Consider the following 27,785-nt stretch of genomic DNA (forward strand, 5'->3'; position numbering starts at 1 on the left):
AGAAGACAAGTGCTGTTTAATACTCAAGAGTAAAAAGTTTATTGTTGGAAAAGAAAAACACACAGTACAGCCCTCTCCCTGGATCAGTAATAACATCTCCAACACAAAGTAATACTCATCCTCTCACTCTCTGCTTTCTCATTCTGTGCTTCACTGAATCAAACGACCTCTCGGATCCTGGCAGAGTTTATTGTTACAGCAGTGACGTTAGAAAAACTTGACTACAGCAGTGTTTTCTGGTTTGATATGTGTTCACTCCTCAGCCACTCCATTCGCAGTGACTTTATCTGCGACTCCATTGACTACTGTGTCTTTGTGTCCTGTTCCATTCACTATACTTGATTTTGAAACAACATCAGCCCAGGTCCCTTTATTCTTCAGGACTAACGGTGTAGCCTTGGTGTCCCTCACTCCGTTTGATTCACCACCTTTCTCCTCTGACTTCATCTCCTCACATGTTGCTTCAGGTTCTATCTCCCCGTTTGCTGTGCTGCTCGTCACCTCCTTTTCTACACTGCTCTCAGTTTCCTCTCCTGCAGCCCTGACCTCTGACTCCCCATTCACCATTTTCACCTCAGTGGCTCTGTCACCTTCCTCCCTGTTCTCTGTTTTCTCCTCATGCTTGTTTTGCTCCGCCGGCTCCACCACATGACCATTAACTGAAACTGCAGCTGCACCCACCACCGACACCTCGTCCACCAACTGCTCGTGTTGGCGCTCGCTGTTATTCTCCACCGCTGGGCTTCCTCCATCCTCAGCTTCCTTCCCGCATCCTGTTTCTTTATCCGGGCTTTTCTCTCCTGCCTTCAGAGTCGCTGAGGCGAAGAGCTCGCCAGGAAGCCCTAGTCCCAGTTCCTTTAAAGCTGCGGCTTTTCGTTCCAGGTGTCTCTGCTTGTACTCCTGGAACCTGTTACTATGAAAATGAAATAAATTCATGAGTAGTTTCCCCCAAAAAGTATATATATTAAAAGTACTAAAGCAGCTGGGGCAAATTGTACTTGAAAAGCAGAGTTTGCATCACTACATGCCTTACATGCCAGTAGTAGCCAAAATATTAGAATAGTTTTAGAGCTAAAGCCTAAGTGACCAATAGAAAGCCTAAATATACTTGAAACACCAAATTTCACACACTCATGAATGCTAGTTCCCTTAATATGCCTGATTTTGTCATCAAGGTCAATTATTGTTGAAAAACGCAATTTTAAATAAAGTAAAAAAAAGAAAAAACCTTGATCCGCCTCCTAATCCGGATCTGCACCAAAATTTAATGAATTCTTTCCTGACCCACATCACAACCCCCAAGTTTCATGGTAATTTGTCTTGTAGTCTGCATAACTCCTCCTTGGTGGAGGTAACAATATAACTAGTATATTTTTCAATGATCAGGATATACAGTATGGATACAAATTATTTTAATAAACAAATTTAAGGGATCCTTATCATGAACGTTTGTTGATGTAACGTAACTATAAGCCATGATATAAATATTGTAAAGATTTGGTTTTTAAAGAATAGCTGAGCAGCATTTCATTCAACACATATCATATTAGTGATATTTACCTTTGTGTGATCTTCCTGATTCCGGTCACCAGAACCATCTGCTCCAAACTGGTCTCAGTTGAAGGAGTCAGACACTGAAGACACAGAGGACGGTGAGGTTAACAAACACATTTATCCATTTCTCCTCTTTCAGCACTCTCAGAGAAAACCAGAGCGCCATCCAGACGCATACCTCCACTGTTTGCTCCGTACTGTCAGCTCCTGCCTGTCTGAGAGAGCGCTCCACCTGCACCGCCTGCTTGGTGATGGTGCACAGAAACTCTTTGCTGCAGCTTGTCTGGGGATGATCCTCACCGAACTGGGGAAAAGAAACGAGCCATAAGATAACATTCACTCGCGCCCAAACCAAGCCACTTTTAATCAAACTCCAATATATACTGACCAATGAGGTGAAAGCAGTGAGCGCCTCTTTCTCATGGGTCATAGCACTTCTGTAGTCTCCCTTACTGCACATCCACTGGGCCAACAGGTGCTGACTGCACAGACACGAAACCAGCGAGAGAAACGGTGATGACGTTGGAAAACCAGACAAATGCACACATACAGATACACAAATACAGAAAAAACGTTGCAGATCTTTTTAAAAATAAAATATCGGTGCCAGCTATAAATGTCAACTTACCTGAGAGCCGTTTGCAAGTCTGTGGCGCCGAAAAAGGAAGTGTTGAGTCTCAGAGCATTCTTTAGGAACTGCCCTGTCTGATCTCCTGTCAGCACCAACCCCAGACAGCTCTGCCAGGAGACAATGAGATGACTTTAAGTTTTTTCTTTTTAAAGCAGATATTTTTTGTATTATGTTGTGAAATCAATAGCATTAGAGGGTGTAGTGATTATTGAGGTGTTGCAACCTACATCCAGTGTCGCGGTGTAGGGATGGTCTTCTCCGTGCACTGTTAGCAATAGCAGACGAGCTCTGAGGAGACACTTCTGAGCCAGGGCCGTCTCTCCTCCAGCATACATGTACACACCCAAGAGGGTCTAGAACATAAAGCATAACAATCACAATCAAGTAAATAACCACAATGCTAACACACATATCCTGAACATGCTCAAGAATACTAATGTGTAGATGTACTCACATATTGCTGGATAGTGTTTGGATGGTCAAAGCCGAGCACCCTCTCACTGATGACCACTGCTTTCAGCTGGACGCTGCGAGCCTTTAGGAGTCACAGTGATGAGAGGAAATTAAAGCAGGCCTCACATACATTTTTTATTTGATTCACTGATTATTGATGCACTGATATGTAAGCAACATTTTATTATATACAGTATACAGCATTTATAGAGAATGTATTGGTTAGTCACTGTATCATAGTTTCCTTAGTTTTTTTATCAATAATTTAATTGCAAAGTAACTAGTAACTGTGGATGGACAGTAAATGGGTAAATGTACTCCACTACTGCAAAGTAATGATGTTGTTTTTCAGCTGGGATGACATGTGGAACATAAACCCACCTCTGCTGCTTTTCCCTGCAGGAAGGCCACCCTGGCCAACAGGCTGTGGCAGTGACAGGCCTCAGGGTGCAGGTCATCACACACTCGACCAAACAAGTAGGATGCTTCCTTCAGGCGCTCATGGGCCTGATCCAGCAGACCTGCAGTTAAAAAAAAACCAAACAGAATCCACCTTTCATTAAGATTTAGTCGAAATACATATATTGAATGTAAAGGCTATCGTTTAGCTTTGTTAACCCACCTTTCTGAATGAAGTTCTTTGCAGCATGAAATGCTTTAGAAGCATCCACAGTCATCATGTCAACGTGCTTGACAACAGGGAAGATGTTGACGATATCATCTGGACCAATAGGTGCTTTATTCATGTTGTCAAGGTAGTAGTCCCTCAATCTCAACTGGTGTAGACACAGAATTTAAAATGTTTATTATTCATTCATTATTCATATTTCTTCTCAAGATTTTATCAGGAAACCTATTTTACATTACTAATTCATTTGCTTCAGTTGATCTTGACTAATTCTAATTGGTTTATAATAATAAATATGACTGAACCTATATTTCAGATGTCTGTTACCTGGACTCCTGTCTTTAAACAGAACTCTCTGAGCAGAGAGAGCTTCTGAAGGCCATACTGCTCTACCAGGTGGTTTGGACCGGAGCTGCCAGAAAAGAAAAACAACAGTTGTTCAAAAACTAACTCTCGAGTCATTGCATAATAACGAGTACAAAGGGAGAACAAACAATGGCTGTGTGCTCACCCGAGGCTGTCAGAGATGTTATATGTCTCAGCAGCATCCTGACAGACCAGGTTCCACAGCTCGGGCCCCGTGAGCGTGCTCCAGGGCGTGCTCTCAGAGGCCCCAGCCCCTCGAGCACGCCGCCTCGACTTCTTTTTCGTCTCCTCCCCCACATGAGCGGGCGCGAAATGGGGAACCAATAGGCAGCAGAGGAAGTGACTGACAGCTGCACAGAGACTAGGCACATCCACGCCCTGCAAAGACCATGGACACATATTCATTCGTCCTGGAGCGTATGGACACACACCTTCAGCTATTTCCCCACCCGACTGCATGTGTAAACACTGCAATGTTCGCGACAGACGTCAGTAAAGTACCTGGAGGAAACTGTTGAACACTCTTCTTGTAGAGCGGATGAAAACCTCACCCACAACCAATCTCTGTTGAGCACAGACAGAGGGACAGAAGAAAGCACAATTAGCAGAGCGGGGACATTTTAGTTTAGGGCTTGTTTTATGTAAATAAAACCCACCAATATATGCCTCAGGTGCTCCTTGTGCTCTGACTGACTGATGGCCTTGACCACATGACCCAGATACCGCAGGTTGATGCCTCGCTGGTGCAGCCCCTGTTTCAGAGAAGCTCCATCCATTGGTGCCTCATAGTTTTGTAGGCAGTGCTCCACCTACGCAAGTCCACACATACATATATGTTCGATAAGCTTGTTTTCGTTTTCACACAAGATGATGAGCCTCTTAAAGTGCGTTAGGAAAGGATTGACTCACAAACTCTGGTATCTGGTGTGTGATGATTAAAGCTGCTGCTTCCTTCAGTAGCCTCTCCTGCTGGTTTACTGATGCACGTTCAGAATGAGGGAAGGATACTCCTATAAACACAGGGCACAAGATGCATGTCATACATGGTTCCATTAACAGGGGAGCTAGGGGGAGCTTGGATCCCCTGAAAAGGACATGAGCTCCTGTGAAAGCCTACTTTGAGATATTTAGGGGACACTTTGTTGCAGATCACAGATTATGATATGATAATGAGACTCCTAAATATATAATAATAGTAAAAAATATGTCCGTGTGCGTTTTTTAATCATTAAAAAAACAATTTCAAACATATGTCTCCACTCATTAACACAATGATGTGTCTATTCTGCAAAACATCCGTTGTCAGCAACGTTTCGAGCACAATGGTCTCCCTCGGCAGTGGTATTTGACTTGTAAATCATTATGTTAAAAATTATTATACGTATTTTAATTCTGAAATTTAACCCTGCAAACAAATATCCTGTAATTGACCAGACTGCCATACACTTCTATGTGTGCATGTATGTAACATGTTTAGTGATGCTATAAAAAGGTTTGACTCTGAGTGTGTGTGTGTGTGTGTGTGTGTGTGTGTGTGTGTGTGTGTGTGTGTGTGTGTGTGTGTGTGTGTGTGTGTGTGTGTGTGTGTCTTTACCTGGAGAAAAGACATTTGGGTTTAATCGAATCTCAAAGATGATGTCACTACACGAGCCCACGTCTTTACAAGCAGCTCGTACTGCATTGGTGGCTCGAGAGTCACCTGCAAGAATAAAAACAATTGTATAAAAAGTATAAAGTACTGAAGATAACTTTGGTTCAAACTGCTACAGCGCTTCTTACAAGCTGTTGCACATTCTTCAAAGCCTCCATTCTCATCCAACGTCTCCCGGACACGCTGAGTGAACTGGCAATGTCTAAAAGAAGAAAACAAACAAACATTAGCTTGGTGAAAACACTTAAAAATCTGAGATGAAAAGACTTTTATTTCATGAACGACTCACTTGTGCTGGACGAAAGCCTGCACCAGCTCTGGCCTCAGTCTGCAGAGGCTGTGAGGAAAGCTCTTTGGAAACCCGGAGTCTGTGTGATAATTCTCAGGCCAACTTTCTTTAACGTCACTTTTCTTCTCCTCATCCCCTTCTTTGCATTCTTTCCTCTCCTCTTCTCTAGTGACAATCTGACTCTCTGTCTCCGCCCCTGGGCAGAAGTTGGCGTCGGCCGGGAAGCACCTGAACACGTCGAGTATGTAGAACCTCCCGTCAGCTCCCAACAGTCCCTGGGAATCCGCTGGTGTGAACAGTGGTACCTTGTAACCGCTGGGCGCCACAACAACATGTCTCTGGAGAGCAAGACACTTGGCAGCATGAGCCAGGAGCACGAGCAGCCGCCTGCGATGAGGGGACTCTTGGGGTCCGGCATTGACCCCGTACAGTAAGCCTCTGAGGACCGGAAGAAGAAAGATGTTAGGAGGAAAAGCAACAAAAATCTAAGCAGAGATTGTTGTTGATTAAAACCACAGGGTGTTACCTTGATGCTTGAGAAGTTCCCTGGTCCTGGTCCTGGTCCTGGTCCTGGTCCTGGTCCTTTTCCTGTTCCTGGTCCGTTCCTTCCAAACCAGGAGCCAGACCCTGGGCAGACATACGTACTCCTCTGTAGTCTACAATGGCTGTAGGTAGTGTGTGCAGCCCCTCCAGCCCCTCCAGGCCACTGTAAGCTTGTACGCCTTTGAGCTCCAGCCTTTGAGCTGCCCTGCAAGTAGAAGATGAGGACATTTAAATAATCTGCATAATTCTGAAAGTGAAAACAAAAACTTTTGAAAATTCTCCAATGAGACATGGAATGGGCATATTTTTTATTTATTACATATAAGATAACATAATCTTTTATTAGTCTCACTAAAAAAGAAGAAACAGCAGTTAAACCAAATGAATAAGTAAACATGCAATATTAACTTATGAAAATATAAAAACAGGGACCATATGAACACAATAGAATATAAAAAATAGAAACAATATATGCAATGTAAACAGAATATATACAGTGTGAAAAGGATTGCAAATATAAGATATTGACATATATATATATTACATATTGAAATTGCAGTACTAAAAGTCTTTATATCGATAACATCTTGTCATTTTTTTCTGGTTTGCTCTTACCTGCGACCCCTCTCCCCACCAAACACTGCACTTGCTGCCCCCTGGCTCATGAACAGACCCCCCCACAGGAAAGCTGGGTCCTCTGGGTTTCCATTCGCAGGCTCCACGAAGCCGTCTACAACGGTCTCCGCCCCCTGCATGACGACCTTCACAAATGCACTGTTCACCTGAGAGAAAACAGGTAGGACGAAGAGAAAGTGAGTGGACAGGCAAGAGAAAACCGGTGGTAAGAGCCCTGAGGTGTGCCGCTGCTGTTTACCTGGAGCACAGCTCTGTCTCTCTGCAGCCGCTCCTCCAGGCTGCCTTGAGGGAGATCTCTGGCTGCCTGCAACTCCTCATTCCAGTCTGGACTCTACAAATTACCACACAAAAACACAACTATTTACACTCAATATCACGGCCAACAGCAAAGTCTCAGAGAATAGCAACAAACTCTTGTCTTCTGGTGTAAATAACCCGTCTTACTGCCTGTTCATCCACTCCCAGTCGGCTGAAGGTGTTTTTGTGGGTGCGCGAGGCCCCATGAGGCCCGAGCCAGCTCAGCGTGTAGTAAGAAGTGGGCATCACTTCTGCTGGTGGTAATTGAGGCCTAAAGGAAGAGAAGAGGGAAGAGAACAAGCTGCATTACCCACAATCCACTTGCCTCACAGTCATTGTTAATTCAACAGTTTACAGTATCAGAGCTTTGGCCTGGGACTTATTATTGTAATTGAAATTATATGAATTATACACCTCATTAAACCCCACTGTTGGGATTCTGGTATAACACTGTAGTAGTACTGAAGCTGTCATACACATGTAATAATGTTACCTGTTTTTAATTGCAGTTAAAGTTTTTTTGAAGGCAGGACTGATGTGACAGAGCAGTTCAGTGAAACAGTGATAAACTGCAGACGACTGTGCAGGACGAGGATCAAACACATCTTCTGTAGACCTGAAACAATGACAAAATGTAACAAGTTAACATTAAATGATTTATATTGTTGTTACTAAGATAGAAAAACTAAATGCAGGGTACAAAATAAACCTGATATTTGTTAGTTTTTATAACATTCAGAAAATAGTTTTTTTTTTACCTGTTGAGGAAAAAACCTTTCGGACAAGATGTGATGTCACACCGTTTTCCCTCCATTGTCACCACAGATATGTACAGGAAGTCTCCCTGCAGCTTCCTGTGACCTGGAGGCGGGTTCCAGCAGCTCAGACACAAGTCCTTCAGGTAACTGGGGGCCTGATGTGACCAATAAAAAGAGAGAGTCAGCGTGTATGTTTGGATGTGGCAGTGGCCAAATGTTTAAAATTTAGGTAATTTAAGTACGTACCTCTGGCTGGGAGCTGGGCGGCAGCAGGGCCATGAGTGGTCTTTCTGTGGAACCAGGGAGGAGGTACTCAGGAGGAGCTGCATCCTGGTTGGTTGAATCCGTTTTTGTGTTGCTCAGAGAGCGTTTCAGGCTCTTTCCATTTGGTGAGCTGGGGTCTGCACCTGTAACCAAAAAGATTTACACAAGTTTGACCAGGGAAAGATTTTTCATTTTTATTTTGGAGGTGGTACCGGTACAAAACCTCAAAGGTTTTAACATAATGCTTGATTTTATTTATTTATAAGAAACCACATTCTTCTTGTTTAACTGTATTAGGGAGAGAGACATCACACGCACATATGTATCCTCCACTTTCTTATTTATTAATGTGCAATTACTAAAATGGTTCAAAAGGCTGTGTATATATATAGGGGAAGAGAAGTAGACCCACAGTCTGACAGATCGGGTTGGCAGTTCTGGCACTGTAGACACATGTGAGCCAACAGCAGCTCAGTGAAGTATTCGTCACACACAGGAAGGGGTAGGTGGAGTGGAGCACGGCAACGCTGCTTTCATATTAGTTTGTTTAGTAACAATCAATCACCAAACCGATCTCGTCACAGGAAGTCCACCAATTGTCTTTATAAATATCTAGCTGGGTAAGCAAGCTGCAAATTTAAGATGGTGTTCTTAGTTCCCGGCATATTTGAGTGAGGGGAGTGATGCACAGTGATGAATTGTGGTCTCGTTTGAAATAACACAGCAATACAACAATATAATTAAGGGTGGACTGGGAGCTTGAGTGGTTGTAGTATATATCTGGTCCTATAGAGCCTGCAGCTTGTGATGGTTTATGTTTTTTAAACAACATTTATTTCCATGCCCCTGCACACTGATAGATTACTCCCCTGTATTGGGTGCTACTTTTTGGCTTCCTGTACGGGCTCAGTATGTGTGTACCTGTAGTCTGATGTGTGAGTGTCTCCAGCAGGCTCGGTGAGCGTCCCTCCCTCAGTGCATCCTGAGGCCCAGATGCTCTCAGCAGCTCCACGACTCGAGCCAGATGGAGCCGGGCCGAGCTGGCAGTGTAGGGCTCTAAAAAAAAGTACTCAGGTTAACAGAAAGATTCAGAATGCCCATCTTTATTGAACTGAGAGTAAGATGGCCCAATGAACAGGAAATCCCCCCCCCCCCGCCCCCCCAAAATAAAATCTATGTTGCACAGTCCCTTAACACAAATCTGACAGGGTACGTACTGCACGCACCAAAAATGTGCAGAATAGTTTGTGTTGCAAAATGTTGCACAGCTAGAAGGTGAGAAACAGACTAATTAGTTGGCACACAGATGTAACCTCTTCAACTGTAAGTTACACCCTTGTTTTGACGACTCAGAAAAGGCATCTTTTGACATTGACCTGAGAGAGATTTACGATTGTGTGAAAGTTGGGAAGGGTTATTCTTACAGATATCCTATTCCTTGAAGTAAAATCATGCCACAGTGCAAATAAAGTTTGCAATTATAAAAAAAAATAGAACATAGCCAATTTATCTTTATTTTACAATAAAAGAGAGGCCTCTCTCAAAAAAAAGTTGCAACCTTCCACAAGGCGAATGATGGCTCCGGGTTTCAGGCCCTTGAGGCTTTGCAGCTCTGCGAGGGGATCCAGAGTTGCGCTGGCGAATGCCAATGACAGGTTGGAGCGTGGACACACCTCATTCCTCGAAAGCAGGCCCATAAGTGCATCCTGGACGAGCCAAAATCCATGGACCTACAACGATGCATATAGTTTAACAAACCAAGGAACACTCCTTACTGTAAGAGGATAGTTCCTGCTTTACATAGAACGATATGAAGACTTTTCAGGGTGTACATCAAACTTTTACAGTGACAGTAAACACAGTATTACATATACTGTTAAAAAGTATACTTCAAGAAAAAAAATCTGTAAGATCATCCTGGAAAACAGATGAATGTCAACTGTGCCCTGCAGGGTTCTACACCTTGAAAAATGTTTGCTACAACACAAAATTCAAGATGGTGAATTGTTATAATTATGCCGTCTTAGCTATCTCTATTAGGTTCACTTATCATTTATTTGTCATTTATCTGGCATGTAAATAGTACAGGGAACAATGTCTGAGATGAAATCTAATCAATCATGTTTGTACCTGCAGCTCAAATGACTCGACTCCTGCCCCCTGGATCTTCACAGTGAATGATGTGTCATCAACTTGTTTTATACCAACAGCATTCTTTTCATGGATTACATCTGTTTGAAGAGGAAATAAGAGAAAGAGAACAAACTGAGGATAATAACAGACCCCCTCCAACAGACAAGCAAATCATTTAGGTGGTTTTCCTGCCTTTGACTCACTTCCTGCCAGGATAGTTTCCATCTTATGAGCTAAACCGTGACACTTAACTAAAATGATGAGCATAATAATAGACTAAAGCTTTGTAGAAAATGCATTGAATGAATTATGATCATGACCTTTCAAAAATTGTGTGTGTGTGTGTGTGTGTGAGAGAGGGAGAGTGAGAGAGAGAGAGGACAAAGAGAGAGAGAGAGCCCCAGGGTGAGAGAGAATTTATGCAAGAAGTGTCATAGAAAGGGAAAGTGGGGTGTGTCTCTCTCTCTCTTTTTCTTACACACACACACACACACATTGGCGTAAACAGAGAGGGAGAGCAGGACCCAGCGTGTTCCTCAACCAGAAGTGTGACTAAACCTGTTGAATTTACCGACTGGCCCTCATGTCATCTTAGAGTGAAGGGACAACCACACCCAGTGCTGGCATGTTTAGACAGCAGAATGCTACAACAAATGAACTAACAAACCTACAACTGGGCAGGAGAGCGTGCTCGCTTGCAAGGCCGCATGCACATACTGAATATATATATAAATATCCAACACCTTCGACGTGTTCACAGCAAAGCAGAACATTAATTTGACTGTAGAGACTGTAGTCCATTGTACAGTAAATCCCCCTGTTCTTGCTGTCAATCTGGGACCACTTTACCACTGGAAAACACCCAAAAACAAATCGCTTCTTTGTTTGTGATTGGCTGAGCGAAGGCCCCTCCTCACTGTGAGCTTGGAGCCATCAGTCTCTCTCTTTATTGGAGCTATGCTGCCTTACTTGCACAGAAAACGAAGTTGTTTTTAGGCCTGGCAATTCCATGTTGGCACTGATTTCTAAGGTTGGCTTACGCTACTCAACCACACAGAATTCCTTTCCTGTGTGTCACGACTTTCGGTGCTTTTCCGAGGAGTACCTCAGGGTGACATGAACTGTCAATCACAGTGCTGTGCCCAAAGATTTATAACACATTGATAAGGGGATACACATTTCACCTTCTGCCTCGAGGAAGGGGGTGTGGCAAAGGTTGAAAAAGACAAAGTTAAGAGTTTGAAAAGCTAATGCAGTTATAAGGCTGGCAATGTGGTTATAACTTAAACTTGAAACTAAGACATTGAGTCTGTCTGAGCAAATATTTTGTCCTTAAAAGTTAAGAAGTGCAGAGCAGGTTCTCCAACACGAATGTGTCGGAAGCAGTGACTAATAGCACAGGCCCTGTTCGGAGCAGCAGAGCAGTGCTAAATATCCCATCCTCCTCACATTCTCCAGCGAGGGAGGCACCACATGAAAAAAGAAGGAAGAGGAAAGTGCAGACAGAGAGAGAGAGACAAACACTTCACAGGGATTTCCTCACCAGTTTTGGCCGGATTTCTTCCTCCTCCTCTCCTTATTTTGTCCTTCATGGCTGCGAGGTTGAACTTTTCCTCGAGTCTTCTTGTGTTCTTTTCTTCTCCGCTCTCTCGAAGTTGCGCTGCCTCCGTGTCTTGTGTCAAACCGCTGGAGGAATGCACGGCAGAGGGACAGGGAGCGAGTGGAAATGTGCAGCTGGACTGTTCTGTGGGTCCAGCAGCAGAGCGAAAGTGTGACACGCTGCCTGTTCAGGGTTTGCGACTCCTGCCCCTTTTTTCTCCAAGGCAAACTCAGCTTATCTGATCTCCCTGTGCAAAGCCACACCCTCGGTTTGCTCCACACAGTCGCATTACCCTCTGACTGTCTCTCACACTGTGTTGGACTGGGTGTGTCTAAGCTTTGTAGCTCTACTCACTCTTCCTTCCCCTGACATGTTTCACTCCTGCCTCTCTCCCTCCCTCCCTCCCCAAACCCTGCAGGAGAGGTGGTTTGATCTGAGTATGACAACCACTCTGCTTCTGACATTGAGAATTTGATGTTACAAATGTCAGGGTTCATCTGTGTTCATGTTTAATATAAACAACAGTGATATGTATTTTACTTTTTAAACTACAAGTCCAAAGTCAAGGGGCCTTGATGGGTGCATCGTGGCAGCAGATTTGGATATGCACACAAGGGACATCTCCCTATACAATGTCACAGTGCTGCTGAATTGTCCCAAACAATATTTTATTTGTATTCTTCATACTGCATGAGGCATTGTTGACCAGCAGCTGGGAATGATTTTTAATGATTAACTTAATTAATATAGTATATTACCTAAATATTGTCTGTAACTCATTTGTTTGTTCATGTCAGGCATCATTTTATTCTGAAAATCCTGTCAGCAGCACCCAAACAGTCAGACAGGTGAGCAACAGGCATGCAGGTGAACTCTCATGTCCTGGTGAAAGATAATGTCATAATTTAACGAGCTACATGAAAAATATTACTAGAATGTGTTGATGGTTTAAAGAAGAACTTGATTAATGATGTTGCTGAATCATGAAAAGTTGTGTTAATTTAACAAACACATTCAAGTCATTTAAAATTGTATGCATAGCCAGGGTCTCTATGTGTGTATTTTCATGTGTGCACATGACTGAGAAGAGAGCGACAGAGAAGTGTGCCTATTTTTGTGGCCATCTGACAAAAAGTGTCTCTACCCAAGATAAAACCAAACTTACATCTCTTGGCTGCATCCCTCATGTTACTGTCATGATAGTGAAGCCAGATTGAGATGGAAATACAACCGTGAGACAACAGGGTGTGTCTGTGTCTTATGAGATGGTTGTGCTCTGATTGTTGAGGCCTACACCCGCCACGGTCACATTTTTCACATACCAGGTAATATTGCAGTTCAAACGAAACACTAAGATTACTGGGTTAGGCAGAGGCGTTGAACACCACAGGGCCTTTAGTAAAGACTGGCATTTTTAAAGCATCACATATCACCTGCAAGATGTCAAGGTCTGGTCTAACTCGACTCTCAGGTGCTAAAACAGATCGGCTCATAAACAGTCACCTCCTCAGTTCTGTAGGACTGTAAGCTACAGGATTGAATGGATGTGTGTCGAAGCTTTATCAATTAGACAAGCTTATTTTCAGTTGAATCAAGATACAATATAACAAATAATGAGCAGGTGCAGATGCACTGTCAGTGCTCGGGCCCTAAAAAATGTAATAATAATAAAGGTAAAACTAAAAAGGCTTTTTTAAAAAAAATCATATTCTTGTATAATGTGGAGTACATCCAGTGCATTATTTCTTTTTCTTGAGTTTTAGGACTTTGATGAGAGATTAGAAAAATGTATTATGAAACACATTAAATCTAGGTTTTGTTTGGATTTGTAAACATTTCCCAAGGATCAGAATGATGTCAAGTCCATAAATAATAATCTCCTCTCTCCGTTTGAAGTGGGACAATTTTGTGGGGAATCCATTCATGAACATCCAGCCATAAAGTGATTCAGAATACATGCAATGGAAAAATAATTGATCAGTAGTTTCAGTTTCATCACAAAAAATGCAATTATCAGTATCAATTTCAAATCTCTGTCGTAACAAGACACTGGATGGATACGTACATCCCATTTAATATTTGAGGTGGTATGGGGAATTTTAATTATCTGGTTTGCAACTTGTGTATAGTTTTTATTTGGATGGTGTCGTAAATGAATTTCTGTGAGATAACTTTGCACAAAATAATGTTAAACATATTTACATTTGGGAATTTGATCTCAATAAAATCCAAACCTCCCTTTAAAAGTTAAGGGATACAACTTTGAGACTTTGAAATTTGTTCAAACTCTTTTAATGTAACATAAAACAGAGTTGGGAATAAGTTTAGTCATGGACATATAATGTTCATCAATTGCAATTAATTGCATTATATTTAAGGGAGATTAGTCAAGCTACCTCAGAGGAAATGAAGCACTTTGTGAACCTGTTTTTTGAAAAGCGCTGTATAAATAAAGTTTATTATTATAAACACACAGTGATTCTAAATTATAATTATTTATATCAATAATTATTAATGATTGCTCTGCACCATATTAGTGAAATATAAACCCTAAGCCACTTTCAAAAAAACAAATGACAAAACGTCAGTATTTGGGGGCGTCGTCCTGGTGACGGAGCGGTGCTTCATGATGCCTTCCATGTTCCTCGTAAATGTAATACCTATTCATGAAGTTCCGTTATTTTTGCCCTGTGTTTGACGGAGACTCTTTGTTTTCTCCGCTTCAGAGTCAGTTTGTACTACGTTTGAATTATCAACCGAATAATACTAAGGATAATATTAATTTATAATGAATATTGTTTCTATCGCTAATTAACGCCTCCTTCCAGTGTTCCACCTTCTCGTCGTCGCACTCTAAAACCTCGTACATTGCAGAAAACTTCATCTCCACTGATGTGATTTTAAATCTTTATTTTGCTCAGCGGGCTCGTCATTCGTGAGCGACATTCCCGTGATGGCCATATTTCCGGGAGCACTGGAAGCAGGCGTCGTTTGACAGGAGGCTGTCCTTGGTAGCAGAGCTAGCTGCCGCGAGCTAAACAACGAAAACAAATCCGCTCCAACAAACCTGCTGCACGAATGTGAAGTGATCGGTGAGATTCAGAGTCAGGCTCCTGTGAACGCTGTAAACCAGTGTGTGAGGACGGTGAATGATAACCAGTGTTAGACCACCAGGAGCCAGCTAGCATGAACCTCAGCGTGAACAACCTTTGGCCTCTGGGATGTGTTTGTTGTCTTCTTTGGACATCAACAAAAGCTATCGAGAGGCAACGTTAGCAGTTGCTAGCTTTGATTGAGAAAACGTCAAGAATACACGCGCACGTTGACACAAGTCGTGAAACATCCACTGTGTGAGTTGACGGTTAGCATCAGCTTGAGACTCAACTTTAACACCCGATGTGTCTGAACTGGTTTGTTTTTCTATCCCATCACCTATGGTGCAATGACACAAGCTAATGTCAAGTATCTCTATGTCTGACAGGTTATATATAACTTGTTATGTAGTTGGGATGGTGTTACGTTGAACCCTGTTTACTGTTACTCCACGTGCAGCTGTGTGTGTGTGTGTGTGTGTGTCCTCCTCAGGTCAGAGCTGAGGGTTTGGGTAAAGTCTTGGACTAATGTCCTCCAGTCCCGGTGAGGAGGGGCGTCTTCCTGAGGCTGCCCCAAACCACAACACCCCAGACCGGTTTGACAGCCCCGCTCAGACTGAGGCTACAGGGAACACACCTGGGGATCTGGTGAGGCTGCATGTCTGTTGATGACCAACATCTGTCTCCTGTGCAATGCCCCTCCCTGATTATGATAACAGATATGATTAGCTGGGATAAGGGTTGGTTTCAAGTTGAGATCAAAACAAATGGAAGGGAAACCGACTTTAACACCGCCCTGGCATGGTGTATACTCTACAGAGAGGAGTATGGTTTTCTTTCATTGACAGAAAAGTTGTGATTGTAAAACAAGAAACTTTCCCAATTTTTCATGATAAACCAATGTTGTTTTATTTCGAGCTTGGGCCGATTGTGAGAATCCTCACTCATTGAGCTCAGTAGACTATAATATCTTACATTTATTGTCTGAAGAGAAATTGTTATGGTGCTGTACCGAAGAAGTTGGACTCCTCAGAGTTTCCATCAATTCACAGTGGGTTATCGACCTTTTGAATATTAGTTCTAATCCTATTGTCATCTGTCCTCCGCTGCATACAGACAGATGCTTTTTATTCCAGTAATAAATTACACATTTTGAAGTACACATTTTTTTTGTCAGTCTTAGACAAAGCTGATCCGATCAGAGAAAGCCTGGAAGTCTAAAGTGTGCAGTGAAATTTTGATACTTCAATGATACTGAGGGAAATTGGGCATCTAGTTATTACATTTTACATACATTTATTTGACGGTTACAAAGAAAAGCAGCACATGTAACTAAATTGAGTATAATACATAACTTATATGATTCCTTTGATACATGTATCAAAGGGGATCCATGTCCCCTTTGATATATACAGGGAGAATTTGATTACTTTATGTTACTTTGCTGTCGGTTTTTGTCGATTTTCTTTTTTGTTGTTGTTGCAATGCACACAAAGCCAAATATACTATTTATAGTCTGCAACTGAAAACCTGCTGACCTGTGCACACAGAGGAAGGTATTACTGTCAAGGAGATCAGCAGATTTTATTCTTAGGCAGTGTGTTCCATACACATTCCAGTTCATTCTCCGTCTTGCAAATTAGATTGCAAATTGTATTGCTGTTTTGGTGGCTGCGTATAATGAGGGTGTTGTTTGTGGTTTCAAGCTGTAGCAGGCTCTCTTTCAACACTGTGAAACTGGAGCAGCAGCGTACCAAGAGTTTTACTGGTAACAATGTTTGCGAATCCAAGCTATTTAGTGGAAATGTGTTGTTTGCGAGTAGCTGTATCTGTAACAGTAATGAAAAGAGGAGACCAAAGATAGCTTGTAGTGCGTGTAGCTTTGTGCTAAGAGGAGGTCTGATCCTTTCCTGTCTGATTGTCTGCTGCTTTTCCTGATGGTCTTAGGTTCTTTAATAGGAGCCTCGTGGTAGGGAGCAGACTTAGCACCACAGACTTATATTTACTTACTCTGGACGCTGCAGTGTTAAATTGTGGGCTTTTCCAAAGAATGAAACCTTAGGCATTTACTTTTTAACAGAGCATTCTTGCAGACCCGAAGAAGAAATATTGACTTAACATATTGACTATACTGGTCATCATTCCTCTCCAGGTGTCGCCTGTGTTGGACAAGGCCTCTCCTTCTTCCACTACCTCCTTTGAGATTGTCGACATGGAGACAGTCCCAGCTCCTTACAGAGAAGTGCAGCCTCACTGGTTCTTCTGTCAACGGGCTAATGACAACACCTCCTGGCTTCCTTTCAGCAGAGAAGACTCTGACAAACTAGAGAGGGCCCGCAACTCTGGTAAGGGGTTGTTTATATTGTATGTGCCCATTTTATCCTGTGCCTTGTACATTCTGTTTGGATAGGTTATAAGGAGAGCTATGAGAGCGATATAAAATGTCAAAAAACGACTGGTACCAACTCTGGCCTAATGTCCAGAAGGACCTGAGACTCTCCGACAGAACATGCTCTCTGTAAGTAGCAGCTTAACAGCAAGATGAATTCAGTTTCAGGGAGGTTTTACATTAGCCTCCTTATTGTCAGCATGCTGGACTGAAGAACGTAATTTAAACATATATAATAAAAAACAATTGGTGTTGAAATTCATGGTATTAATTTTTGAAAAATGGAAAGAATCCTTTGAAACAGCCTTTTTTTAAATGATATATTAGTTAGGTTTTAAATTAATCATTTCAAATAACAGGAAGATTGACACCTCATGTCTACATGGTAAATATGAAGCTGCAGCTGGTTAGCTTAGCCTTGAATTGGAGAAAAAGTCTGAGTCTGTCCAAATGTAACAAAGTCCACCGAACAGCACCTCTAAATCTCAATAACATGCCTTATCTCATATGTTTAATCAATATATTGCGAAAAAAATCACATGTTTTGGTTACTACAACAAGGACGTTGTAGTCACACTGAGTTGAATATCTACATAAATAATCACACACAAGCCCACGAAAAGGAAAAACTAAAACAATTAAAAACTAGTGGTATTTAATTTCCAAATCATTCAAAAGTAGGAAATTCCACATATCTCATATAAGGGCTCCATACCCAAGCAAATATCTCGTCTTTCCCTGTGACAACTTACAGTACATCCCTACAAAGTGAGCGAGGATTGCAGGGTTTTTGCCCACATTCATATCGAAGATTAAGTACATTATGTCCATATTCTTCTAGAAGGCTGCACTTACCCTCCTGGGGATGCTGCTTCTGCAAAGTCAATGAGCAGTGATTTGCCGAAACCCAGTGATGTAGACAAGTTCTGAGTCAACATGGTTTTAGGCTAGAACAGTAACTTCCTTATCAGTTGTGATTCACTCATTAGTCTTCCTCAGTATCACTGTGACCCTTGACATTCCCATCGATAATGAATTTATGAGGGAACAATCTATTCCCTGAAGTAAAGCACAACCATGTACTGTGTAAGTTTGTTTACTTTGCAGAAGATGAGGGGGAGGTGGTGGTGGCTGTGGATGGAGAGCGGTATGATGTGCACGTCAAGGAGAGGAAACGCTACGCTGTGTACTGGGAGCAAGGTCCCACTCAAGTCCGCCGCTGTACCTGGTTCTACAAAGGAGATAAAGACACCAGGTTCATGCCATACTCTGAGGACTTCAGCCAAAGCCTGGAGGTAGTGTGACCCAGACGCTGAGTTTATACCACCACACTGCTCATTCCTACAGACCTGTCTTCTCTTCCAAACTTCAGTCTTTACTTATTGTTTGGTCTTTAATTCCTCCCCCGCCCATCCTCCAATCTTTCAGGAGTCTTATATGATAGCAGTGACCTTGGACGAATGGAAGACGAAACTGGACTTTCCCACTGGAGAGACTGTTATCTTACACAATCCCAAAGTAAGGCCGACTGTTAAATATCACTGTGTAAAGTATGACACGAATACATGATAAAGCCAAACCACAAGTGAATGCATTGTTTTTGCCTTCACAAGTCCTCATCTCTTTCATTTCCTTACTCCTCGCTCAGCTTATAATGCAATATCAGCCAATTGGAATGCAAGATGAGTGGATGACCTCCCCCTCAGAGCAGACCCAACCACGAACAGTCAAGAGGGGAGTAGACAACATCTCTGTAGAGATACCTGAAGGTATGTATGACAATACAATATGTAGAGGGTATCACCTACAGCCGAAACCTTTGGTGTCACCATACATTTGTGTGTTCCCAGGTGAACCAGAAAAGGTGGACCACCTTGTTTTTATGGTGCATGGCATTGGTCCTGCGTGTGACTTGCGCTTCAGATCCATCATACAGTGTGGTAGGTGTACATGTGTATTTATGGTTTACATATATGCAAATATGTGAGTGTATAAGACTCCCTTTCGTCTTGTCTCTCCAGTAAGTGACTTCAGGAGTGCTTCCCTGTCCCTCCTGGCCTCTCATTACAAACGGGCTCAGCAAGATGGCCAGGTGAACAGAGTTGAGTTTCTCCCAGTCAACTGGCACAGCGCTCTACACGGGGATGCCACTGGTGTGGATGAGTAAGTATGGAGAGAGAGCATAAAACCATATTCTCCTGTGTACGACCACACTGTACAATAATGCCAATGTCTTTAAGACTATTTGAAAATTGTCAAACTGTGGCCAATCGCTTTTTTTCTTCTCTCTCCAGGGACATCCAGAGGATCACTCTTCCCAGTATCAGCAGACTGAGACATTTCACCAACGACACTTTGCTGGACCTATTTTTCTATAACAGTCCCACCTACTGCCAGACCATAGTGGACACAGTAGCCTCAGAGATCAACAGGCTACACACCCTCTTTAAACAGCGACACCCAGAATTCAGCGGGGCAGTTTCAGTAGTGGGCCATAGTCTGGGTTAGAGATGCAGAAACTCACACCCTATCATAAACAAGCAGAACATACAAATTCTGAGTTCCAACACTTGCACTTTTTCTCATTCCTCAGGTTCACTGATCCTGTTTGACCTGCTAACCAACCAGAGGACTAGATCAGGGGCCAGAGAGGGGGTACGATGTCATTCACAGTAACAGATAACATCCGAATAGTGATTCAAACACTTGCATATATCTCTACATGTTCAATTAAAGTCAGTGTAGAATCAATTCCCCACTCTCTCCCTCCCTGTGCTCAAGGTGCCTTCCGGTGAGTCGTGTCAATTGAGCTGTGACACATTGGAGCAGACTCTGACCAGACTGGGCCTCCAGCAATACCTCGATACACTGCAGGCTGAAAACCTCGACCTGGAATCACTGGTAATAAACAAACACGACTGACATACACATTCAAGTGTAATTCTCAGTTTAAAAACATCTCTCTTTGTTCTTTTAGTCTCTTTGCAACGACAGTGATCTCAAAGTGTTAGGAATTCCTCTTGGACCTCGGAAGAAGATCCTGAAGTACGCCAAAAGAAAATGGTTTCCAGAGGTCAGACACAGTAAAAACTATCCTGTGTTTTGTTTTACTTACTTTATTTGTTTATTTTTAATGAGTAGAAACTGTCCAAGAGAACTTATGTACTGTTCTGTACAACGGTGACAAACAGGCTGTGTTAATGCAGCTGTTTGAATTTCACTTGATCCCTGTTCTTTTCAAAATAAATACAAGTAAGGTCTCCTTTTGAAGTATTTTTGTGTTTCTCTTTCCAAACAGGATTGCAAGAAAGGGACTGTGCTTCTGCCACCCGGTATGCAATGTCCACTCGAAGTGACCAATGATCAGGATGGTAATCAATCCTCCGGTGTGACGCCGCAGCAGTCACAGTTTCATAGGGCGCAGTCTATCACCAGCGCCGTGGACTATGAATACTTCGACATGGGAATCGGACAGGTAGCACACGTGCATACAGATTCAGTATGAATATTTGTGCTTGGGAGCACCAGTAGCTGAAAGCTTTGATGCACCAAATTCCTGCTTCTCTCCCTCCCCCCCCCCGCTTGCCTGGACAGACCAATGGAGGTATAGCCAAGGGGCAGGTGTGTCTCATATGGTGTTGCAGTGCTCTCTGACTTTGTCATTAGTTCTCATTGATTGCACTTTACCCAGAGTTTCTCCCCATATACAGTCCAGTCTAGTTTGAGAAAACTCAAGACAACTGATTTAAAGTGGCTATTCTATGAGCTGTGGGGTTTCCATGGTGAAGTCACATTATGCTGTGATGGAGGCTCCTGTGTTTGTCCCATTGAGTCGTGCAGTCCAAACACCACGCTCTGTGTCAGTGGTCACCCAGCCCTGCATGAGATGTACCCCAGTCTCCTCCTTTCTTGCTGTCATGCTCCCTGGCTGTTGTCTTGATACTATGAATGCTTGTGTCTGTGTTTTCAAACATCCCAGTGCACCAAAGGAGTATTATCTCATTTCCAGCTTTCTTTCCTACATGTCCTCTCACAACATAAACTTTGCTTAACCCTCAGGAGTCGCCGACCAAATCACATTCAAGACGCCAGCGTAAACACAGAGCAACATGGAGCGCTGGTTTTAACTTAACTTCAAAGTGCTGACTTGAAACTCTATGCTATTTTTTTGTTTGGTGGTAATAGGTCAAGTAAAAAGGTGATATGATTTCATATATTTGATGTAATAAATCATATTTACACATATTTAAGCATGCAAGATAGGATGGTGCAGCTGTTGCATTTTATTTTATATACTTTGTCAAAGTGAAAAACATAACTGTCTCCTTATGTAGGCAGAGATACCAAACAATGGTCTATAAAAGCAGATCCAAAAGCATTAAAAGCCCAGGACTCCTCAGGGTTAAACCATAATGCATTTGAACGTTAACAGTTTCAGTGGCACGGATGTTTATAAACCCCCCTCCTTTCCGCAGGTATCTATTGAATACCCACAGCTAGCGTTCCGCCCTCAGACCTTTTTTGCGTTCGGCTCTCCCATTGGAATGTTCCTCACCGTTCGTGGCCTGAAACGCATTGACCCAAACTACACCTTCCCCACCTGCAAGAGCTTTTACAACATCTACCACCCGGTGAGTAATCACATATTTACTGCCCATTCACTTACACGTCCTGTGCTGGAACTAAAGAGTGATTTCACCAGCTTTTATATCCCACAATCAAAGAGATCATCTAATAAAAGTTCCATTTATCTTCTCATCTCCTTTATTGCTGTGCAGTACGACCCTGTGGCCTATCGGATAGAGCCCATGATTGTTTCAGAGGTGGATCTGGAGCCCATGCTAATCCCTCACCATAAAGGCCGCAAGAGGATGCACCTCGGTATGACTGTCTCCTATCTGGATTATGTTGAACAGTATTGTGGCAGGGTTGAATGATTTTCTCTCTTTCTCTTTGTCTTGTAGAACTGAAGGACAGCTTGACCCGAATGAGCATGGATTTGAAGAACAATGTCTTGGGATCATTACGGACGGCATGGCAGTCTTTCGCCAGACTCCCTTCTGCCGCAGCACTGCCCCCGGTGGAGGAAGGGGAAACTACAATAGAGAGAAACCTTGAGGAGACACAAGGTAGAAAGATCACTTTTATTTGTATTTGTGAATGTCGTGTGTGTGCAGAGGAGTGTGTCTAACCCTGTCTCCTCATACTGCTCTTGTCCCTCTCTGCATGTCGTTACCTTCCCCTCCCTTCTTCTGCTCTCTCTGGTGGTTGCTCCTTCTGTCCCTCACCCCTTTCCCACTTTTCCTTGAACCTCAGCCTCAGCGGCAGTTACTGCTTCTTCTGAGAGTGAAGAGAAAAGTGCTGATTTTTGGACTAAAATACTGGAGTGGCCCAGGGCCCTTCATATGCATTACTTCCAAGGTAAGCCAGGGGAGCCACTTGACAAGATGAAATGAAAAAAGCCTTATTAAGCCTCATCATCTGGATGTAAATCACATAGTTTCCTTAATTTTAAACCTGCACGATTAAGTAAAAGTCTATTAGCCTATTGTAAACAGTCTCTCATACAGCCAGAAAAATGGTCTGTTTTACCTGCAGTATTGATTTTAAAATGGTGCTACAGTAACTGTTCACTTTCTATGGCTTACTTTTTCATATTAGCTCCCTCACAAAGAGAACATGTTGCGTAATGTACAGTAAGTCTGTTTTGCCGCAAGCTCTCTTTCCTCCACTGCTCCCCCTTCCCTCATGCCTGCCTGCATTACTGCTGCTGTACATCTAATATTTACCGAAAAGGTTGATTTACTGACACTTCCTCTCCCTCCCTTTCTGGCAATCATTTCTGATTGGTTGAATCTCTGACTCTGAAAAGAAAGCGTCAACCGGCCCACGCCACACTCTCTTAAGACCTGATCAAATAACTTTACTTGTATAGTGGTGATGATTGTTTTTTTAAACTTGAGTCATTGGCTGGTGCTGAACCAGCAGATAATTCCATTCATCAGCAGCAGGTCCCCTTCAGAAGCTATGTGCAGGTACATGTCCTGCCCTTTTCTAAATCACCTGGAGAACTGAATCTGTCAGTTCACTAAGTGGGGGAAAGGGAATGCAGCTGCTGTCAGGACAGACTGTACATCGTAATTAACTCTTTATCCCACCGACTCACAGATTGTACTTATTCTACAACCCTCATATATGTTTGCATCATCCAAACGTTGGACTTTTTAGGATTAAGCGTTATGTAACTTTTGATATTTAAAGTCATGATTACATCCAATTTAATACAAAAACAGGGTGTTAGAAATACCCTTTGAAAATGTAATGTTAATTAGCTACCAGCGGTTGGCAGTGGATTGGATTTCTGTGGAGGGCCGTTGTAAGATTATTCTTAAGACAACAGTGCATTCATAACATACCAAGAAACACACCACAAAATGGACACACCTTACTCACTTTTACGCAACAACAAACTTGCCCTCAAGAGTGAAAACCTTAACATTCAAAGGGTCAGTTAAAATTAAACATGAAAATTTACAACAATCACACCTTATTTGCATCAGTTACGATTTCTTTCAAATCTAAAGCACTCTCATATAAATGTTTTAAATGTACTCATCATGTGATTATGGCTGTAATTCAAGTAAGGAATGCTGAATGAGATGTAGTTGAAATCTAACCTGCAGTATTTGTAGGACCTGCATTTGTTGTTTGTGCTTTTTCAAGATGAAGCAGTTAAATTTGCAGGGATCTTTAAACAGTAATTGTTCATGACATGGCTTTCAGACACATCTAATGCTGTGACTGTAAAGTGAGGAAACTGGGCCTGTTTTTGATGCTGATACTTTATAATCTTGCTGCATGCCGAGCAAACTTATCTCTGAGGTATGCACTGTGTTGTAGATTAATAAGGGTTTTATCCTCCTGAACTGCTGAGGTGCATGTGTTGCATGTAACCTGCACTGTTCTATAAATTCCTTTTGGCTTGTATGTCGTTTGCTGTAGACAAAAGCTGCTGCTGGTTATCACCAGGTCAGAGCAAGATTGATAGGGCCGTTAACTTTTAAGCCCCCAAGCTGTCCCTCAGGTTACCTAACAAGATCAGACAGGCAAAAAATGAACTGTCTTCTTTAAACATTCTTTTAGCTCAAAGCTTTTATGAATGATTGATTGTGTGTTGTGTTTTACTACCCCCAGTATAGTGTATATTTTATGCAACTTTGTTTCATCCCCCTCTGTTTGATTATCTGTTTGTTTTTGATTGCTGTTTCTTATTTACCTTTTGTCTTTCTGCTCAGCACTTTGTAACTTTGTTAAGAAAAGTGCTATCTTTATTTGTATTAATTACATTTATTTAGACTCAAAGGCCCATATCAGTATAAAACTATAGCACTTAGTAGAGTGTATACTTCCGCCCAGGCCCAGGCCCCTTCTAAAACCACATTTAAATTGACTTGATCCGGACTTTGATTTGGTTCTGCACCAAATTTAACATAGTCATAAATAGCATTCACCTAAATTACATGTATTATTTCATCAAGATGCATGAATTATTCTCTGAAAAATCAACCAAATGTTGAAAAATGCCCTATCTCACAATGTTAAAGAAAGTGAAAAAAAACAAAAATCTGCTGGACCTGCAGCCTGATTCAGATCTGCACCAAAATGTAATCGGTTCTTCCTTGGGTCATGCCCCACCCCTCAAAAATGTGTAATTTTTGTGTAATCTTGCTAACTGACTAACTAACGCAGACAAAAACACAACCACAACCAGTTGTTCCAGTGTTTCCAAAAACAAAATTAGTACATTGTGTCCCCTAGTCAGGGAGGCCTTAATGATTACATTTTTCTATAAAGTTAATTATTATTATTAGTACTCTCAGTTTTCCTGTCTATTATAATGTATGTTCTTGTCTATGCTATCCTCATTGTTTCTGCAGTCTGCCCATACGGCCTTATTTAATGTGTTTTGTCTTCTGTCCCTGCAGGAGTGTGTGAGGAGTCCTCAGTGTCAGCAGAGCAGGGAGAGCAGCCAGAGATAAAAGTGGGGAGGTTGAATGGAGGACGAAGGATTGACTATGTACTTCAGGAGAAACCCATTGAGAGCTTTAACGAATACCTGTTTGCCATCCAGTCACATCTGTGTTACTGGTGAGTCATACATACCTGTTCACAGGTGGGGTGTACACCTGCAGTACAGTAGGTACTGCACTTTAGAGTTGCTCTTTTATGACTTGGCTATTTCCCCTTTCTTGTATCACATTTTATGTTGCTGATGATTTATAAATCTAAAAGATAAAGAAATGACATCGTCCCCTCACTCTGTCTCTCTGTTTGTCTGTCTGTTAGGGAATCGGAGGACACAGCTCTCCTCCTGCTGAAGGAGATCTATGACAAGCAGGGTGTGGCCTTTGAACAGCCTCAACAGTAATACAAGTTTTTACGAACGTGAACTGTTGTGACAAGAGAGAAAACGAAGGACAATTGACCGAGCCAGCGGCTGCATAACCCTCCTCCAGAATGCCTTACCGTCTGGTTTTTACCTGACTCCACCAACAGTGGAGACTGTTCAGCTGTGCTCAGGAGATTGTGTCCCCGACATGTCAGTCAACCTTCAGCTGAGGTAGAGATGGCCTCTTTGTGTTGATGAAAGTCTCTCTGCAGGATTGGGTTTCAAATCCACCCTCACATCACACCTGATAGCACTTTTCTTTTTAAAAAATTGAAGTCATTGTTTATTTTATGTTACTTTGCACTTTCATATCGTAACAATTATTGACAAATCATGCTTACAGCTGCAGCTCAATAATATTGAAAATAGAATTGCTCAAAATAACCAGAGGACACACACAGTACACGTTCATGAAAGGGAAAACACACGTCAGACTGGAATACATTCTCAGCTAGCATACAGTATATATACTGTATATATATGTATGGTAGTTGACAAAAATATATTTTAAAAAATCATATAAAATTTGATATATTTGGTATCCTCATTGTACAGCCTCCAAAACTGAAATAAAGAAATGTCAAAATATTATTATGATAATTATAATTCCCTTTATGTGTGTTTAACTGGGTATCTCTGTCTGACATTTTAAACCTTAACCTGTCTTGAAAAAGGAAATATTAGAGCACCGTGTATAAAAAACACGGTCAGGTGGTTTCATTTGATCCACTATGATATTTTAAGTTTCTGATTGGTAAAATTCGTATTCAAATTTTGCCTCTTACGTGTTTGCTGGCAGCTCCTTTTTCATCTAACAGATGAAGTCCTGCGCTGACTCTAAATGGAAGTGAAGTTCATCTTGCCTTCTCATAGCATTTCTGTTTCATTTAAAATATGAATTTTAGATCGTTCAAATCTACTTCTGTGGAAAGAAGTCACCCTAATGAAGAATTGTATCAGAAATTAAATACAGAAATGCCGGTGCTTTAAAGGACAAGGTGGTTGTCTTTACATTGTGTATGTGTGTGTAGTGGGTAAGATATTTTATTGCAGTGTGCAATATATACAAAAAGGCCAGTCCCACATTCTCTCCTCCAGGTCTGTGCCATTCCTCTTTTATCATTCTTTCCTTTCTACTCAGCCGCAGTTGACTCAAAGAGTATCTTGCTGTAAGGCTGTAACAACAGAATGGGACCTGACTAACTTCTGCAAAACCTAAGGGCCAAATCACACATGTCACTCCTCATCTGTTCCTTCATATAAAGGTGTTGTATAATCACCACCTCTAACTCTATTGCATGCACTTTGTTTTGTTCTGAAAGAGTTTCTCAACGTTTGCTGGTCCTGACTAAAATTTAGCTCCCAATATTTACATGATTTTTATGGGCCCAGCAATAAGAGAAGTAACGCATTGAAATCTTTTTGATTTCATTTGAAAAGCATGATAAATGGATTTCAATAGTGTGTTCCAACGGTAATATTATTTATTTTATATTGAATATATATATTTTAAAATACCAGTATATCAGTGTTAGAAATATCTAAGATCTGCATTTGCTGACAAAGCAAAATGAAGTCCAGATTAAAAAGTTGAGAAACTCTCTCTTTGTTAGAGTGGTTTGACTTTATAAACTCCTATGTTATGCAATGTCTGGGCATCTCTGCCCCCACCACCAAAGCTCTGAATGATCTGTATCTCAGCCCACTGGGTGTAACATATACGCACAATTTACATAATAACCAAATGGGGTTGTTCATTTCACTTCTTGCACTGAACACTAAGTTATAATGTTGGAGTGATTTCCTTAGACTTTACCTTTGTCTTTGTTTCTGGAAATTCCAGTATCTAATAAAAAACAGGACTTAATGGATCATGGTTTCTCTTCCTTAACATGATTACTGTTTTTGGATTTGATACTAATATCTTGATACATGTGCAAAAAAAGGGTGTGTCCTCCTCTGACACGTTTTGTCCAGCTCTTCTGTGATTGACAGAAAAGCTCAATGGTGGTTACATGTTTTGTGTGCCATAATAAAACCTCACAAATGCCT

General features: G+C 41.9%; 2 protein-coding genes across 6 annotated transcripts; one reads left to right on the forward strand and one right to left on the reverse strand.

Annotated features, from left to right (window-relative positions):
* Nucleotides 1–15: 15 nt before the first annotated feature.
* Nucleotides 16–12,130, reverse strand: si:ch211-166a6.5 (clustered mitochondria protein homolog). Its single transcript, XM_035166571.1, has 28 exons — nt 11,747–12,130; nt 10,201–10,301; nt 9,629–9,800; nt 8,992–9,126; nt 8,053–8,213; nt 7,807–7,961; nt 7,542–7,664; nt 7,196–7,319; nt 6,990–7,082; nt 6,731–6,897; nt 6,099–6,320; nt 5,573–6,010; nt 5,412–5,485; nt 5,227–5,331; nt 4,542–4,642; nt 4,289–4,441; nt 4,134–4,196; nt 3,778–4,010; nt 3,594–3,678; nt 3,261–3,414; nt 3,020–3,159; nt 2,640–2,720; nt 2,413–2,538; nt 2,183–2,292; nt 1,943–2,036; nt 1,733–1,858; nt 1,561–1,634; nt 16–913 (listed from the first exon to the last, which is right to left on the reverse strand). Exons 1-28 carry the CDS (start codon nt 11,793–11,795, stop codon nt 253–255), a joined length of 4,320 nt encoding a protein of 1,439 aa, XP_035022462.1. The 5' UTR covers nt 11,796–12,130; the 3' UTR covers nt 16–252.
* A 2,566-nt stretch (nt 12,131–14,696) lies between these two features.
* On the forward strand, nt 14,697–27,784 carry ddhd2 (DDHD domain containing 2). Of its 5 annotated transcripts, none has more exons than XM_035166016.2 (20): nt 14,697–15,153; nt 15,389–15,543; nt 17,048–17,240; nt 18,392–18,579; nt 18,713–18,802; nt 18,933–19,053; nt 19,135–19,224; nt 19,306–19,447; nt 19,579–19,787; nt 19,878–19,939; nt 20,066–20,185; nt 20,262–20,357; nt 20,583–20,759; nt 20,879–20,905; nt 21,760–21,915; nt 22,063–22,165; nt 22,249–22,413; nt 22,601–22,705; nt 25,270–25,432; nt 25,631–27,784. In XM_035166016.2, exons 2-20 carry the CDS (start codon nt 15,424–15,426, stop codon nt 25,710–25,712), a joined length of 2,409 nt encoding a protein of 802 aa, XP_035021907.1. In that variant the 5' UTR covers nt 14,697–15,153; nt 15,389–15,423; the 3' UTR covers nt 25,713–27,784. The 5 variants fall into 5 exon arrangements, with proteins under 5 accessions (XP_035021907.1, XP_035021906.1, XP_035021908.1 ...); XM_035166015.2 differs by having other exon boundaries at nt 14,699–14,895; XM_035166017.2 differs by lacking the exon at nt 20,879–20,905 and having other exon boundaries at nt 14,711–14,895.
* The last annotated feature ends 1 nt before the right edge of the window (nt 27,785 follows it).

This window comes from Hippoglossus stenolepis, chromosome 9 (genome assembly GCF_022539355.2).
Source record: "Hippoglossus stenolepis isolate QCI-W04-F060 chromosome 9, HSTE1.2, whole genome shotgun sequence".
NCBI classification, from domain to species: domain Eukaryota; kingdom Metazoa; phylum Chordata; class Actinopteri; order Pleuronectiformes; family Pleuronectidae; genus Hippoglossus; species Hippoglossus stenolepis.